The 18,039-nt window shown below is 54.9% G+C and overlaps 1 protein-coding gene across 1 annotated transcript; it reads left to right on the plus strand.

Annotated features, from left to right (window-relative positions):
- Window positions 1–920: 920 nt before the first annotated feature.
- PIRT (phosphoinositide interacting regulator of transient receptor potential channels) lies at window positions 921–13,015 on the plus strand. The gene is made up of 2 exons (XM_045983952.1): window positions 921–1,057; window positions 9,675–13,015. Exon 2 carries the CDS (start codon window positions 9,813–9,815, stop codon window positions 10,224–10,226), a length of 414 nt encoding a protein of 137 aa, XP_045839908.1. The 5' UTR covers window positions 921–1,057; window positions 9,675–9,812; the 3' UTR covers window positions 10,227–13,015.
- Window positions 13,016–18,039: the final 5,024 nt, after the last annotated feature.

Below are 18,039 nucleotides of genomic sequence, written 5' to 3' on the forward strand. Positions count from 1 at the left end.
TCCCTCACCGGCTTTGGTCTTCCGCATCCCTGGGAGGGTCTCCCTGATAGACCACGGAGGAAGTCCCTCCACTCCGTGGACTGGGACCCGTGGCAAGGACTCTCCCCCACCCCGTGGCCAGTCTGGCTGGCAGGGTTTCAGGCAGTTTTGTTGGCTTCTGGGTACCCCTTGGGGCACCTTGGGGACAGACAACCCAACGCCTTACAAGCAGCTTGTGAGAGAGGTAGAGACCCTTCCGCGCCATCCCAGTGGACCATCATTCCGTTCTCATTACAGTCACACGCAAAGCCACGGGGGCCTAACCGGGGAAGCCAGGTGGGGCAAGGGTGAACATCCGCCCCCTGTCCAGAGACACCTGGGCCTGGGGTGGGGCAGGACCCCGCTGTGCTCCTGCCCTTTTGTCACCCGAGATGCCCACCCACAGGCTCCGGAAAGTTCCCAGGGGCACCCCCACCATCTCAGAACGGAGGACGTTAAGTAAGCCTCCACCTGCCCTCTCCATCCCCCGGAAGGACTCCACACGGCTCCTGGATCTCATTGTCACGGCCTGCGCTGCACGGAGCCTGCAGAGCCTCTGGGAAAGGCAGCCTTTGGCCGTCCATCTCCGCCATCACCAACACTCACTCCACCAACCCACGAAGCCCCGCTTGCCTGATGTCTGAGCCGGGGCCAGGAGAAGCAGCCCTGCCAAGACACCAGCCTAATGCAGGTCTCCACTCAAACTCGATGACAGACTGCAGAGAAGCCTCATTAATTTTTCACAAGGTTTACCCAACAGTGGCAGAGCCGAGCTGAGACAAAGCCACATCACGAGAGTGCCTGTGCCAGCAGCCCGCAAAGGGTTAACCCATTAGCCCATATCCTGGTGAGCTCATCCCCACTGGAGCCCGCTCAGTGGCTGGGATCAGAGGCACATCAGCTCCTCGATGGGGCCAGGGAGGCTTTCTCTGGCTGGGATGCAGGACTTGAACAGAAACTCGTTGCTGGGTTCCGCCTCCCGTGCAAGCCGCGTGCGATTCCCAGGTTCATCATCCTCTCCCCTGGGACACTGAGGACAGTAAGTAAGGAGGGGATCGGTCCCCTCTGCCCTCCCATTTCCCTGGAGAAACGGGCTGATTTTTAACTTTGCTTGGTGGTGTGCTGAGTCTCTGAACTGGAATTGGAATGCAAATATGCCAAACCGAGCCTCAGGACGGGGAGAACCGGCCACCAGCAGGCTGGAGGGGACTGCCCAGGGAGAACGGTGACAGCCCAGGGGCAGGGGAGGAGAGGGCTGCCCTGCTGAGGGCCCCGTAGCTGGGAAGCTGTGTGCAGACGGGGGCTTCAGCCCTAGGTGTAGAGCATCTAGACTTCACCCTTGGCCACTGGGAGGGGCGGGGAGGGCCGGGCAGGGACCTCAGTCTCAAACCTGGGCAGAGGCAGGAACAAAAAGGCTAGACAGCAAAGCACCAGGCAGCCCCCTCCCGTTCCTGGTGTTGCATGGGCGGCGGCAGGGGTGGGGACTCACACCCAGAATGTCCTCCTGGGAATCCCAGATCAGACCTCAGCGTCTGCTGCTCCCGGCAGCATGCGGGTGTGGCAGGCGCCGAGGGCAGGTGCCAGGGAAACAAGGGACAGCGGGCTGGCTGGGACAGGCTTCATCTCAGCAGGAAGAAACTAGGCAGGCGCAGAGCGCGGACTGAAACACGTAGGGCAGACCAATCGTCCGTGGAAAAGCAGACGCCATCCCCTGAGCTGGGCAGGGTCTGGGTCCTGGCTGGGTGACGGGAAGAGGGGGGTGAGTGGCACTGTCTGGGTGGAGCGTGGCCTCTGGGGAACTTCCCTTCCTAGAAGTGCCGTGAGCAGATGACAGACGGGGTGGCCCAGTGGTAGTGACGGCGGCAGTGTATTCAGAAACGCTCTGGCCTCCACTTTATCAGCTCAGGCACTGGGCCCCACTCACCTTATCAGAGGAATGGGGTCACCCACTGCACGTCTTGTTCAAGGGAGGGCAGCGTCTGGAACCGGCGGCCTCGTGGGGCGGGGGGGGGGGGGGGGCAACTCCAGGGGAGAGAGAGAGAGCAAGACCTTCCAGGGCTCGGGAATGTCACCAAAAAACCCATGCACATGGTCTTTCTCAGAAATAATCCTTCGTGTCATTTCCGAGGCTTGTATTGCCAGCCCGCCCTCCCCGATGCTCCCACGGGACAACCTGGGTCTCTGGGCCCAGCCTCCAGCAAGGCAGTGTGAGCCCCCTCCCCTCCCGAGCTCTGCTTTGGGTCCGTTGCGATTCCCAGAATAGCCCAGCTCCTATCAGGGAGCAGACGCTTGGGAACCAACAGATAACCCCAGGCCCTAGCACGGAGGGGTCTCTTATGGGGCTTGCTGGAGAGCACAGAGGCTGCCCAGCTTAAACAGAAATCGAATCTCTCATAACAACAAATATTTTTGGTGTATGTCCTGTGTATGCAGTCGTTGGCACATTCTTGCACCCAAAGAAGAAAAAAGAAAGAAAGAAAGAAAGAAAGAGCATTTGTTGCAATTTCCCTGGGCACCCTGTCATTTTATTGGTTAGTCTCGAACCTGCTAATACTGACCAAGTTTCAGCAGGTTCGGAGGAGAACGCGGCCAGCAAAGGCCGGTAGGAGCGCCGAGGTGAAGATGAGCAGGAAGGGGCGGGGGGAGGGCAGGGAAGACAGCACCGGGGAGAAGCAGAGGCAGGTGCCACGCCTGAGAAAGCACTGTGCTGTGGATAACAGACCAGAGTTTGGGGCCAGGCAGCTTTGGACCTCAGTTTCCTTATCTGTAAAATGGGAGTGAGGGCAATGGGGCCCCCCTCCTAGAGCCACCAGCAGGAAGAGGGGTGCTCTGGGTGGAGAAAGTGGCCCTACATGGTGTATTTCAGACGCTGGAGGGGAAGCGTTTGGTCTTTATCGTCTTGGACCCTCACTGTCGCCTGGCACCTTGCATAATCCACACGCATGGCCCCAAACCATTTCTACGCTGGGGGACGAATACGTGATCCCGTGAGAAAATGCCCAGGTCCTCCAGCAGCTTCTCTCCCCTGGCATCTGAGACATCTCCTCGCCTCATTTGTTGGAGACGCCCTGTCCTGGAGTCACTTTGCCCCGGCCCGCACCTCTGATTTTCCAGGTAACGGGTTTCCTGCCCACGCCCCGACAACAGATCCCCATGTTCCACTAGAGACATCCTGCCTTTTTTTTCATATTTTCCCATGCAAGCCACAACGGGCAGGGAGGGAGGAAACACGCACCCCCTGAGCTCCCCTGCAGAGCGGGAGACTGGCTTTCTTGTATCCTGGGCACGGAGGCTGGCACACGGGAGTGGTTTGGAAAGTGGGGCCGTGCTGGTGAGCACTGTTTGCTGAGCACTGCGTAGCCCCCCTGGGGGGGAATGCAAGGTCAAGAGCCAAGCACCGAAATGACACACGTAGGCGGTATCTCCAAATAAGGGTGCGAAGGCAAACACGTGGTGGGTGAGCGGACCAGCACTAACAAGATTAAGGGACAGTCCTGGGGGTCCTTCCCTTCTGGAAGGGATCGTTCAGGCCACCAGACCCAGTCTTTGCTCCGTCCAGCCCGCGCGCCCCCCCCCCCCCCCCGCCACATCCCTAGCTTGCGGGACGTCTGTGTTTTCCTTCACGGGGTGGGAGGTTTCCAGAGACGAGGTGGACAAGGTGAAATCCCTGTCTCTCTCCATCTCTCACCTGCCTTTCCTGTCCCAATCCCAGTTTCTCCAAGAAACACCTTCGCTTCCTTCCCAAATTTCCTCCTCATCGGAATCAGCTCCACGGTCTTTTCCGGGTGACTCCCTCACTCTGCAGACCTCCCTGTAACAACATGTCCACCCTCTCCTGGGGTCACTTTGCCCCGGCCCGCACCTCTGATGTTCCAGGTAACGTGTTTCCTGCCCATGCCCCGACGACGGATCCCCGTGTTCCACTAGAGACATCCTGCCTTTCTTGGGGGAGCTGTCGTTCCACCAGCTCTCCACCCAACCCACCAATCATTAGGGTTTTTCAGTCACTTTCCTGGGGCCTGTGGTTTGCACACAGGGAAATGCACAAGTCTTAGTGGGCTATATGGACAGACAGACAGACAACCCCCCTCCCATGTAACCCACAGCAAAAATACCACGGATGGAACACTTCCATCCACCCCCGGGGAAAGCCCTTAGTTCCTTCCCATAATTCCCTTCCCTACAAAACTGTTTTGAGTTCTGTTGCCTTCGATTACTTCTTAGAAGCTTCTAGAAGGCCCTATAAATGGAAATCTACAATAATGTTGCTCTTGGATACATTCACCTGGTATGGCTGGGAGACATCCAGGCTGTGTGTCCGTGAGAACCTTGTTCCCTTACGTCGTTCAGTCCTCTCCATGGCTTTCATATTCTGTTGTATGAATCTACAATCTGTCGTTGGGTGAGTTTCTGGCCAGGGCTGTTGTCGGGAGAGCTGCTTGATGAATGTTCTTCAATAAGTCACTTGTGGACGCAGGCTTCTGTGTCTCCGGGACAAAGAAGTAGCTGGGAGGGGAACTCTGGGGGAGAAGGGTGGGCGTGTGCTTAATTTTGTGAGAAACTACCAAGCCCGTTCCCAGAGTGTTTGTGCCGTTTTATATTCTGCCAGTAGCGTACGGGTCACCATTTGTCTTGTGAGTTGTTTTTTTTTTTTTTTTTAAGATTTTATTTATTTATTTGAGAGAAAGAGAAAGAGAGCACAAGTGGGGTAGGAAGGGCAGAAGGAGAGGGAGAAGCAGGCGCCCCACTGAGCAGGGAGCCCGACACGGGACTCGATCCCAGGACCCTGAGATCGTGACCTGAGCCAAAGGCAGACGCTTCACCGACTGACCACCCAGGCGCCCTGGTTGTGAGATTTTTAAACGTCGTGCATTCTAGGAGGCGTCCAAGTGCGTCTCCTTGTGTTCTTCATGTGCATCTCGCTGTTGAGTGTCCCCGTCAAGCATCGTGTCCGTGCATTCATCTTCCTTCGGGATGGTCTGTCTAAACCTCTAGCGCGTTTTGAAAATTAGGCTGGCGAATGGTTGTTACCCATCAGATGTAGTTCTTAGCGTGTTCCAGGTACAAATCTTTTGACAAATACGTATTTTGCAAAATCTTTTCTCCCAGCCTATAGTTTGCCTGCTCACCTCTTCTAGGAGCCTTTAATGAGCAGGAGTTTCCGATGAAGACGAAATCTTACTTAATTGCTTTTGTTTTCATGCTTGCTTACTGCCTACTCTGTCCTGAGAAAGTCCGCCTGCCTGTGGGTCACAATGGTATTCCTCTCTTTTCCTCCTAAAATCGTCCTCATTCTCGCTTTTATGTCCAGGTTATGCCTGTGATCTGTCTCAATTAATTCTTGGGTGGAGGCCATGAGGCGGGGGTCAGGTTTCATTTTTTTTCTAGTAGAACATCAGTCGCCCCATCGACGTCGGTCGAAAGGACTTTCTTTTCCCCCATGGAATTGCTTCGTCAAAAGGCAGTTGTCCTTGGTTAGTGTCTGGATTTCTAGCCTGGTTGTGGGAGAGGGTGCTCTGATTTCCTAAAAGTCAGACTTATACAAAGCAGGCTGGCTTCCTGGGCTGGTTCCTGCAGCCTGTGGTGGGGTGGGGGTAGGCGGTCAGAGTTCTGGTTTTTTAAGTAGTCTCCACTCCCCACATGGGGCTCGAACCTTCGACCTGGAGTTCATCAAGAGCTTAGTGCTACTGGCTGAGCCCGCCAGGTGCCCCTCAAAGTTCTGGCTTTAGACATGGTCTGGCCATTGTCTGTCTGTATATTCCATTTCCCATTATTATAAGCATTTGCAGACATACATAAAAGTAGAGATTGTAACCATAGTGAGCGTCCGTGTATCCACCACGGATTTACTGTCACTGAGCATCTCGTCAACCTGCCTCTGGACGGAGTCTGAGGTTTTCATAGCATCACGGCATTTCTTCCCTGTACGTTGTTCCAAGCCTTAGCTCCATGTCTTTTTTTTTTTTTAAGCTCCGTATCTTTAAGACATTTTCTTTTGTGTCCCCAGGATCGTTATCATTCCAAATACAAATTTTAAATTCTTGGTGTCATCTCATCCCTAATCCAAATTCTGACTCCCTTAAAATTATCCCCAGATGTCTTTGTCCAGTCGGTCTATTCTAGTCAGAATCCAGAAAAAGGGACCATGTTGCCTTTAGTTAGACCTTTCAATTACCTTTGTTTAAACATTTGATTGCCGTTTAACCTCCACACAGAAAAGCAGCCCTACGGCGAGTCTCCAGCACGAAGGGGACCCACAGAGCCAGCTGTAGCAGATCGAGAAGCAGAACGTTCGAGCCCCCCCAGAAGTGTCCGACATGTCTCCACCACACCCCCACCAAAGGCAACCACTCTCCTCATTGAAATAGCACAGATTTTGAATTTGATGTAAATGGAATCTCATTTTATGTAAATGGGGGTTTTATGTAAATGACAGTTTGCCTGGCCGCTCTTCGTCCGTGTCGTGTTGGGAGATCAGTGCCCGTTCAGGCTCAGGGCTGTCCCTCTTTCCTTCTTGTGGCTGTGGGGTCCCAGACTGAGGCGCCATCTTGGCACCAGCCTGCGGCCTGCCCAACCCCAGCAGTGAGCTATAGTCTCCGTCCACTAAGTCTGCCTCCGGATACTCCAAACGTGGCCTCTGGGGGAGAGGGACCCATCATTCTCTTCTCAAATGGCTGCCCTGAGGGCTGAGCCCACATTCAAATCTGTGGGGGGTCCAGGAGGCCCGACCTCCGGCTTTCCTTCCTTCCTTCCGCCGTCTCCCCCACAGGCCCAGCCTCCGGGCCTCAGCACCTGTCCCCCGCTGAGGTGTCCCGGACGTTAAAGAACGGCAGGTGTGTTCAGTTTCACTGTAACAAATTCCCACAGACGCAGTCACCGAAGACAAAAAAGTTTATTCTCTTATGGTATGGGAGGGCAGAGTCCAAAAATCAAGGAGTCCTTAGAGCTGGTTCCTTCTAGGAGCTCTGAGGGAGAACCGGGCTGCGCCGCCCTCCCAGCTTCTGGCAGAGGCTGGAAATCCTCGGCTCTCCTTGGCTCGTAAGGACATTGGTTCAACCTCTGTTCACACGTTCAGCAGGGTTTCCCCTCCGTATGTCACATTCTCCTCTCCTTCCTCTTATAAGGACACGGTCATTGGACCGGCCTACTTGAGGATGACCTCGGCGGGAGACCCCTGCCTTCCTTATACTTGCCAAGGCCTCTAATCCGAATAAGGTCACTTTCTGACATTCTGGGTGGACCAGTCAACCCACTGCTGGGAGTGAGGGAGCCTCTGAGATGTACAGATCAAGCCCCCAGGAACTTAATCCAAACCTGAAAACTGTTCTCACAGGGCTGGTTCAGCTCCCCACATGTACCTGGGTCCCTCACACGGCTACAGCAGGGGGCCAGGCCCTTGGAGAGCCTGCCAAGGGCCAGAAGGGAGGCCCCCCGTGGAGGATGAGTCAGCTTGGCCTTGGCCCTCGAGCAGCTGCAAGCTAGGCAGGAAGGACAAGCCGGTATAGGGCTATGGTCGAGACCAGAGTGATTTCCCCCTCCCCCACCACACCAGGGGACATCTGACAATTGCCGGAGACATTTTTTGATGATCGTGACCGGAGGAGGTGGTGGTGTTACTGGCATCTGGTGGGCAAAGGTCAAGGCCATTAACACAATCTCCTACAATGCCCAGGGCAGCCTCCCTATAACAGAATGACCCGCCCCAATAGTACTGCTGTTGAGAAACCATGATACTGGAAAAAAAATAGAGAATATTTTAGGGCTTGAATAAAGTATTATAAAACTCGTAGCACCCTGACTTGGGGATTGTCAGGCAGATTGTCAGGAGTGGCAGAGGCCACCTCCCACCCAGACGGGAGCTCTCGCTCCCAGCTCCAACCCAGCTCCAGCAGACTGAGAATCTCTGCATTCCTACTTCTCCCTGCCAACCCCTCCAGCATCCGAAGGCAACAAGACCCTTCTGCCCTGGGTCTCCACTGCCAAGTGGTAGAAAGGGCCACCCCGGGGGCAGGGTGGGGGGGAGTCCTACTGGAGATGTCAGAACATCCACAGAAAAAACTGGATGAGTGTCCGGGAGCATGAGCATTCACCTTCTGAAGGCACGGCCGTGCTACGACACCATTTCCTCCATGTCAAAGGGGACGGCTCTGTAGCTGCTTGTTCTGGAAAGGGGGGGCATTACGGTCGGTTCAGGCCTGAGCTGCTGTGGGGTGGAGGCGGGTGGGAGGTGAGGGATCAAGTTTGGCATGAACATGGTGGGAAGTGTTGGAGGAGAAACCATTTACTCCGGGACCCAGCTTTCCACGGGAGACCCTTGGTAAAGATGAACCAGCAGGTTCCAGGGTGCTCCAGAGGCCATCTCCTCGATCCCAGGCTACCCTTCACCCAGGGGCCAGACTTGCACCATCTTCTCCATATTTGGGTCTGGCTCACCCCATTTGGGGCGTTGGGGGAGCCCACTGTGTCTGGGATGAGTTGTCTCCCTTCCCCAATACACGTTTGGCTATTGGAAAGCAGTCTGATTTGGGTGGACCCCGAAGAGGCCGAAACCAAAACAGAAGAGGGGGGTGGATGGAACAGGATGGAAGGAACAGGAGCCGGGGACCCAAGACAGTTCATCGGAGGAGGGAGACAGAGCAGAGGTTGGAGAGAGTGTTGCTTGAGGAAAGTCAATCCGGGCAGGCAGGAAGGGCCCTGCTGAGAACAGTGGGAGAGTCTGTGGCCTGGGGACACAGGAGGAGAGCGTGGCCAGCAGGGTCCCAGAGCTTAACCCAGGGAGGCACCAGGCTCCGCGAGGAAGAACCCATCCAAACAGTGTTGTAAAAAATGCTGAATTCATGCTGGGGACCATCGGGAGGGAGGAAGCAGAAAGGACAGTCCGTTGTTCGTTCACTCGCTTGCTCACTGAAAGGGAGGCAGGATCTCTGGGGTGCAACAGGCCAGACCTTCTGGAGACAAGTCAAGGATGATGCCTCGGGCCAGGGAGTCAGTGAGGGCCTCCGGGAAGCGGACCGGGGCTCTCTCCAAGCTCACCTTCCTCCCACACACAGAAAGTACCAGGGGAAGAGAGGGCTCTGGTGACTGAGAGGTACACGGCCGGGCTCAGATGAGAAATCAGAGCAGGTCACCAGCTAGACTCCGTACCTTTACAGGCCTGAGATTGACCTGATGTCATCGTCACGGAAGGCGGGGCAAGGGGGCACTTAGCTATTCAAAGGTCACGCTCTGAACTTGGGGCATGACCGTCCCTGGCTGAAAAGCCCATAAAATCCTGGGCTGGGCTGAAAGATGTCCTCCAGACGGTAAGAGCGAGAGCAAGAACAGAACGGGTTCAAATCCAGCCTCTGGCAGCTGGACATGAGCAATGCTGTTATCCCCATTCTGTAGATAAGAAAGCTGAGGCACAGAGATGTTAAGCAACTCACTCGAGTCACACAGCTAGAAAGTCATTGAGTCTGAAAATAAGATGTCATTCGCAACAACACGGCTTTTGCTTTTCTTTTTTTAAAGGGGTACCCTGTTCCCTGTTTTAAATATTAAAAGCAGTTGATCTGATTGCTATAATATTTATCTCTCACAAGAAAAAAACAAAGAAACATGACAGTGAGTGGTTTCTTATTTATGTGGATCTCATCTGACTTTCTGTTTGGCTTCAGCACAAAACCCAGTGTCGCCCTCCGCTCAGAGCCAGACCAGAGACGGATGCTGAGAACAGGAAGGGAGTGTGGGGACTCCTTGGGCTTCACCCTTGTTCCTAAGTGTTGCGGGTACCAGGTGCCCAGTCCCGAGGATCCATGACGATGGAGGCTCTCCCCAAGGCCCCGGAGATCGATGAGAAGTCTCCAGAATCCAAGGACCTGCTGCCCAGCCAGACGGCCAGCTCACTGTGCATCAGCTCCAGAAGTGAGTCCGTGTGGACCGCCGCCCCCCGGAGCAAGTGGGAAATCTACCGCAAACCCATCATTATCATGTCGGTGGGCGGCGCCATCCTCCTCTTCGGCGTGGTCATCACCTGCTTGGCCTACACCCTGAAGCTGGGTGTCAACAGCCTTAAAGTCCTTAAGATGATAGGGCCTGCCTTCCTGTCTCTGGGACTCATGATGCTGGTGTGCGGGCTGGTGTGGGTGCCCATCATCAAGAAGAAACAGAAGCAGAAACAGAAGTCAGTTTTCTTCCAGACTCTCAAGTCCTTCTTCCTGAATCGCTGATGGTGGCCTCACTTTCTCTTCTCCCCGACACCCTGCTGCCTCGACCGGGAGATCTGACAACATCCAACATTCCCCATCTTCTGGTGGAGGTGGTGGTGGTGGAGGGGTTTAGCCATAAGACCGGCAGGCAAAGCCTTTTCCTGGCCCTCTGGGAAAGAGCTCAGGGCTCCACATGCAGCTGAGGAGCGCTGCTGGCTCGATCTCATTCTCTCTTTCTGATATTGCTATGACTCCTTTGACATTGGCCGCAGCCGTCCCCTTCCGTGGCTCATTCCCCACTCCTGCATCTAGGTGCCACTCATCGAACTCTCTCTGCCAAGTGCTATGCATGCTGGGAAATTCCTGGGGCCAGGCTGTGTCCCAAGCGGAACCTCGTGTTTACACACATCAGAGTGTCCGAGCTGGATTCCCCGTCTATATCCTTCTGGAACACAAACTGGACCGTGGAGGTCCTTCACAGAAGAGAGGGAAGACTGGCTTCTGGCTCCCTGCGGTTGCCAGCCCCAGCTCCCTCGGTGGGCAAGATACCGATCTGCATCTCAAGGGACAAGTCTCCAGTGTGAAACATTCCAAAGAGGAAACAGTGGAGGGTGTCCAGGGAGAAACGCTTTCCAAGAAGGCGCATTCCCCCCCGGAGAAGGCTCTGGGAGTCAGCCAGCGGGGGACGTTTAACTCCGAGTTACACAGTATTTACACCAGAGACCATCGGGGTGGGCTGGGGTGCCAGAGTTTGACATTCTAACGCCTTCTCGCTGACTGTTCTCCCCTCTGAACTTGACACTTAGCCATGGACAAGTGCATGTTGCCCTAACTTCCTCCTTCCCCCTTACCTGCACCTCCATCCCCAATTCTAGAGCAGCAAGAGGGAGACGTGCGGCGGGATTCTGTAAGATCTTTCTCTCCTCACCTGCTTGGAGAGCCAAAGCCAAGATCGCATACCACATTTGAATGGTCTGTGGGTTTCCAGAGATAGGATTTGTTTCGGAAAATCTTATCTGCTTTCCCCGTCCCTACCCATCAAACAAGCAAACACTGATTGGGTGCCTGACTCTGGGCCAGGCCCTGGAAGGGAAACGGGTCAAACAAGGTCTGTGTTCTCATCTTCTTCCCAAAGTGAGACATACAGGCCAAGGGGCCATTGGACGACCCGTGCTGAGCACGCTATGGGGGAAGGGCAGCAGGTGTGGAAACGTGGAGGGGCATCTCACCCAGACGGGAGAGAGGACAGAGGGATTGCCGGAGACTGTGTCCTCTGAACTGAGAAACAAAAGGAAAGATAAGAGTTAGCAAAGGGGAAAAGCGTGGAAGGCATTTTGGGCAGCAGGAATTGCCATACAGAAGCTTGGGCAGCAGGAGTTGGGGAGGGGGGTGCATAACACAATTAGGAAACTGCACAGCGACTTCCCCTCTCCTTCCTGCTTCCCACCTGCCAGAGTGTAGCCTCTCCCCATCTCCGGGGGCCACACTGAGGTCATGGACTGGAAGGGAGTTTCCAGGGGACTCCCCCCAAGCAGAGAGCATCCATGGGGTAAGTGCTCCCAGAACCTGGGGCTTCCAGTAGCAACCAGAGGCTCTTGGGTGACAGATCCGGAGGCTGCCCTAGGCCAGGCCAGAGGCCCAGTGGAGTGCACTGACAATAAGGTGTGAACGGAGGGCATCCTGCACTAGAACTACCATTGGCTTGAGCTGCCTTCCTTCCCCGGTGCTTCTGGGCCCACCTCCCCTGTCACCATGGCAACCTCTCTTTTCCTCTAACAAGCCACCAGGAATCTCCATCCTTCCTGGTGGTTCCCTCTGCAGAGTCAGAACCTCACCTAGTTCCCTCTGCATCATGGGAAATTCCATGGTGGTGGGTACCTGTGACAGGACACACCCCCTGCCCCATGCCCTCTAAGAAGCCAGAGTTTGGGGGAACCTGTGGCCTTTGAACTTCACCCAAAACGACCATGTCTCTCATCCAGACAGTGTAGCCGGGTCTTCTAGCTAAACTGTCTCCCGTGCAAAGGTGGTCAAGACCAGTCCGGGGGGTGGGTGTTGCAAGGGCTTCGTCACTAACTGTAGTTCTAGTGCCTCAAGTGGTTGGGCTTATAGATCACTCCCCTTTCCCTGACATGAACACAGATTCCATATTGGTCCTATAATCTCACTCTTACATTCCTGGTGCTTTCTGGGACGGGAGCAAATGGGGTGGGCTCCCAGCGAGCTCCCTGGGAACCCACGCCCCCTGGGTCTCATGTCATCTGCCCACAAGCTTGTGGTCCAAGCGCAGCTGTGGTAGAAGGGCCCATGGATATCTTACTGGAAGGAAGTTTGGGACAGCCATGACTCTAGAAGGTATCCAAGGTCTGGATTCCCCTTGCAGTTCCCACCAATACTTGCCCATACACCCTGCCCCCTTTAGCTAGTGTCTCGGGAAAACCAATGATTTTGGAAAGCTCTCCAAGCCTCATTCATCCCCACTGGGATCTCCCATATGCTTGTGGACCAAGGAGCATGCCAGCATCACACAGAGGGACTTTTGCCAAAGACCGTTGCCACACAGGAGACTGGGGTATGAATGGGCCTGCCCTGTAAATTCAGCCCAGACCAGATGCCACATTTCTGGGAGAAAAAAAAAAAAAGCTTCACCACCACGACTCCTTTGGCACCTGTGGATTGGAGGACAGGACCAGCATCCCCGTGTTCTGCAAACTGGACTGTATTATTCTGCCCCGTAGCTATTCTGGTTTGGGACACTTTGATTTACTCTGAGTCCCAAAGATGGATGTAATGTTGAATCATATTCTATTCCCCGGTGTCTGCTGTGTTTTCTTTCTGTTCCATCCACCAGGAGTTCCAAGATCATATCCACTAATTCTTTCCTCTGAATGCACCCCCTTGCCACATGCCCTTCCAAGCAGCTTAGGGGGAGGGGGGAGAAATGGAATGGTGGGGGTTTCCCATGAGGGTGCTCAGGTGCCTGGCAGGAGCTGAGAGCCCCACGCTGAGAGCTAACACAGCAGGCAGAGCAAGGAAGTCCTGACTCTCCCTTTCCCCACAAGCCCAGTATTGAGACCAAAAAGAGACAGGGAAAAGAACCATCCAGAATGAGTCAGCGGGCAGGGCTAAGGCAGGCGGCTACCTAGAGGTCAGCCCGTCGATGTCCCCATGAACTTAGGAGACCAAGCATGGTAAGGGGCAGTGCAGCTCTCACGACCCCCGTGGCCTCCTTCTGCCTCTTAAGCCTTTCTTCTTTGTCTCCTGGTCCAGCCTCTTCTGCTTCTCCAGGTCGTAAAGCCTGGCCCTCTTCTACTGCCCCCTGTCCCCACCAGACTCACCATGTCCTTGACTTTCTGCCCGCCCTGGCTCGCTCTGTCCTTAGAGGGGAAAAGAAAGGACGGCTCTGGGTCTGCACAAACACGCAGTGTTTTATTCCTCCTTCGGTTCCAGCAGCTTTAACCAACTCATGACACCCCACAGCCCCCGTCCCCTACATTCATCACTTTGCCACTATCTCCAGCCTTCGGGGATCAGGGTCCCTAGAAAACGACATCCCAGACCCTGGAACCTGTCTGATATGAAATGCAGACAAGGGGATGGCCTGAGCACGTACCTGGTGGAGTTTCGGGCCCTGCCAGCCGCAGGCCGTGGGGGCTGGGGTACGGGCAGGGCCTGAGAAGGGGCAGGAGGAGAGCAGGAGGGCAGTTGGCAAGGACACTTAGGAGTGGTATCCGGAGAGCCGAGGAAGGGCCTGGGCTGAAAAGGATGGACATTTCTCGGGTGCTCGCTGCATGCCGGGAACTGACCTCAGAACTCAATCATCAACTCATTTAGTCCTTCCCCAAGCCCTGTTCTCAGGTGCTACTGTTATCATCATCCCCACCTTACAGATGGCATAAGTGAGGCACGGAGACACCAAGCTATAGGACAGTATCAAGCCAGGATTGAAATCCAGATGGTCCAGCTCCTGTGGCCACACCCACTACTCCCACCCCACCCAGCTCTGCAGAGGCCCCAGGGTCACTGTCGTGGGTGGGGAAATAAAGCAGGAGTGCAGTCGGGGTCAGGAGAGAGGCAGGGAGACAAACCAAGCAGGGGCCCAGAATGCCCCAGAAGCAGGAAGCTGGCCAGGGGCCAGGAGGAGAGACAAAAGGGCCAGCAAAGGACCCAGCAGGCTGAGCACCTCCTGAGAGCCAGGCGGCATGCTAGGGGCAGTCACATGGTAGGGTCAGAGGCAGGAGTGGAGGCCTCGAATGGGCAGAGCGGGGTGGCCTTGGTAGCTCCTGTCTTTGTCCCACCGGCAGGCTCCTCTGCTCGCCAGCCGGACGATCTGGAACCAGCTGACACTTTGGCTGTTATGTCCTCACAGCACATCACAGGGCAACTTCATATCCCCCACAAAGTTTAAGACCACCTTCCACAGGGGTGCTTAGAATCAAAGGATCTAAGTCAAGATCCAATGTCTCTTTTCCAGGAAGCCAAGTGGTTAGTGCCAAGGCTTTCTGCAGGGAAAGGGGCTGGGGGCTTGTCCCTCCTTTCTCAAAAGACCCTCCTTGCCTCTTTTAAGACTAGAAACAAGCCCCTGATGAGCTGTGGGCCTGGTCCCTCTTTGACCCAGCAAAACCAGTGGTCATCCATCCAGGTCCCACCTCCTGCCCCGACCCGGATCCCTGAGCCTGTGCTCTCGGCACCCACTGGGCGTGGCCGGTTGCCATCTGAGCTTTCTGTCTAAGCAGACTACTGCCCTGCCCATGGCTCCGGGAGCTACGCAAGCTGGGCCAGGCCCTGGTCTTGGGCCGCCCACCCCCTCGGGTCTCCGGTGGGGGCCTGCTGTACCTGAGGGACTCTGCTCTCTTCCCCCTGGAGCTGCAGGTGCAGGAAGGAGGGGCTCTCCAGGTCCGGTCTCCCACCTCAAGGAGAGAGAAGGCTCAGCAAGGGTCACCCCCTCCCCTGAATGAAGACCATCTCCCACTGCCCAGCAGGGCCCTCCGGCAAAAGCACCCAAATGAGTGATTGCCAAGAATAGGAGAAGCAGCTGCCCACAGTCCCTCTGATAATCATGTGGACCAAGTTGGGCTCATCTTCCAGGACTAAAGAAGTGTGGATATAAATAATGGGCATTTTCCTGCAGGGCTGCGGGAGAAGGAGGCCCGGAAGGGGAGGGACCAAGGAGTCTACTCCGGCCTGGCACCTAGGCCCTCCCTTGCTCCGATTCCTTCTCAGACACAGTCTCTGGATCTGGCCCTCGGGAGTAGCTGTTAACCCAGCATTTCAGTCCCCTGAGCATGGACCGTGCGTCAGACATCAGATATGGGGCCGAGGGATTCATGCTCTGGCCCAGCAAACAAGCAGACCAGTCCTCGGAGGAGGGGGCCGAGGGGTCACTGATTGTGGGGGAGTATGACAGGGCCGGAGGGAAGCAGGGGCGCAGTGGGAGGACCGAGGGTGTGCCCCCAGGTCAGCCCGGCCCCTGTCAACCTCTCCAGGCTCTGGGATGGTGGTGCACAGGGTGATCACATCGGGGATGGGAAGGAGACTGGACCCTGGGGACGGCAGGGCAGGGGGAGTGCCTGGCTGGTTAGTGGGGCTGGAGGAGCCCATTAAAAGACAATCTCTCCCGATGACCTGCGCTACTCTGTTTCACGGTCTTGGCGTTCACTGCTTCTTCCAAATCCGTTCCCTCATAGTCTCTGAATGTGTCCCGAAGGTGCCGCTTTTGAAGAACATGCTGGGGGTTGGGGGGGGGGGCATCCCTTCCTCCTCTTCTGTCCTGGGACCCTCCCGTCCAAGGAACAGTGGTGTGAGCTGCCTTGTCCTGCAGCGATTGTCTCTCCGTGGCTTCTGCCCCCTAGATATCACCTGTCCTCATTCAAACACATCTCTGGGCTGTTTCTTCTTGACAATGGCTTCAACTATCCTGTGTGCTGTGAGTCCCCAAATCCATCCCCATATGTCCCAATGCCTATTGGACAATGTGTTCGCTCCCTATTGAAGCTGTTTTTAAAAAATCAAATACTTAGTAGCTTAAGACAAGCAAATTTATCACCTTAAACATTCTGGAAGTCACAAGTCCATAACAGATCTCACAGAGCTAAAGTCAAGAGGTCAGCGGGGCTGGGTGCCTTCTGGGGACTCTCGGGGAAGACTTGCTCCTGCTTTAGCCAGCTTCCAGAAGCTACCACATCCCTTGCTGCCCCTTCCTCCGTCTTCAGAGCCAGCAATCACATCAGCCTGACCTCAACTGCTGCTGCCTCTTCTCCTTCTTGGACTCTCTTGTTTCCTTCTTTCACAGGTAAGGATCCTTGGGGTTACCTTGGGCCCACCTGGAAAACACAAGATAGTCTCCCCCGTTGGAGAGATCCTTGGATGAGCTTGCTAGGACCACCATAACAATGTACCACAGGCTTGGGGGGCCGACACCACAGACATTTATTTTCGCTCAGTTCTAGGGGCCAGAGGCCCAAGATCAAGATGCCCGTGGGGCTGGCTTCTGAGGGCTCTCTCCTTGGCATGCAGAAAGCCGCCTTCCGCCTGTGTCTTCATGAGGTCTTCCCTCTGGGTGTGTCTGCGTCCCGATGTCCTCTTCTTATAAAGACACCAGTCATAGCTGAACCAAGCCCACACTCAGGACCTCATGTAAATTCAATTCCCTCTTAAAGACCCTGTCTCCAAATTCAGTCACATCTTCAGGGGACTGGGGTCAGCACATCACCATGAATTTGTGGGGACCACAAGTCTCTCCTTAATTCCATCACATTTTCAAATTCCTGTTTGCCATGGAAGGTGAGACCTCCTGGCAAGTTTCAGGGATTCAGACGCAGACATCTCTGGGGAGCCACTATTCTGCCCGACACAAAAAACCTTCATCTTAATACCACCAGCAGCTTAAACTCAACCTGCCCCAAATGGAATTCATCTTGCTCCCCCTTTGACACCACCATTCACCACCGTGCGGCAAGTTCCCCAGACCAGAAATTTGGTGTTCTGGAGAAAATATCAGAAATGACTATTTGCCTAGTCAATATTCTTTTCCCCGTCTTCCTTTGTAATAAAACCTCTACGTTATTGGAGATAGCAACATGCCCAGCTAAAAACACGACATTCCCCTACCTCCCTCATGACAAAGGTTGACCACTCTACATATACAGAGAGATCATTAGCAAGAAAAGCTCCTCATCTGCCGGAAGCTCTTTTCCCTTCACCCTTCCTTCTTCGAAGGCAGACGTGATGGTTGGAGCTGCAGCTGCCATCTTGGGGCCGTGAACTGAGGTTGAGAATGGAAGCCACCGCCAAGGGCAGCAGAGCAGGAAGTGAGAACAGTCCTGCAACACCGATGACCTCCAGGGAGCTATCGGAATCCTAAGCCCATCTCCTACAGGAGATAACCATCACACCTTACCCCACTTTAGACACCATCATTCTGGGTCTGCTACCTGTGGCCAAATGCAGTTCCCGTCTCTGTAGGTGGCAAGGCTGGGACAAGTGTGCTTTTCTTCCTCCGAAGCCCAAATACTATGTGATGAGATCCGGGAGGGATATACTCAGAACAAAGGCTTCTTAAAGAAGCAGCTCAGTGCAATGTTCCTGGTTCTGCCCCTCCAAGCATTCTCTACGTCCCTAAAGAGAGAGGAAAGGGAGGGCAAAGTAGGACCATGATGGTCCTGACTTCGCCCTCCTGCCTCTGAGGCAGCAGGGACCCTCCCCAGACTGGGCATCTGGGTGGCGGTCTGGGAAAAGAGCGGGGTTCACCCAGGGCAGCCCCCTTACCCTTTAACCTATCAAGCTAGCCCACCTTATTTTATAAGAGCAGAGGCAAGGGTGGGAGGGAGAGGGT

This window comes from Meles meles, chromosome 18 (genome assembly GCF_922984935.1).
Source record: "Meles meles chromosome 18, mMelMel3.1 paternal haplotype, whole genome shotgun sequence".
NCBI lineage: Eukaryota > Metazoa > Chordata > Mammalia > Carnivora > Mustelidae > Meles > Meles meles.

Coding starts and splice junctions, on each gene's coding strand:
- PIRT (XM_045983952.1), top strand. CDS start 9,813: ATGACGATGGAGGCTCTCCCCAAGGCCCCGGAGATCGATGAGAAGTCT.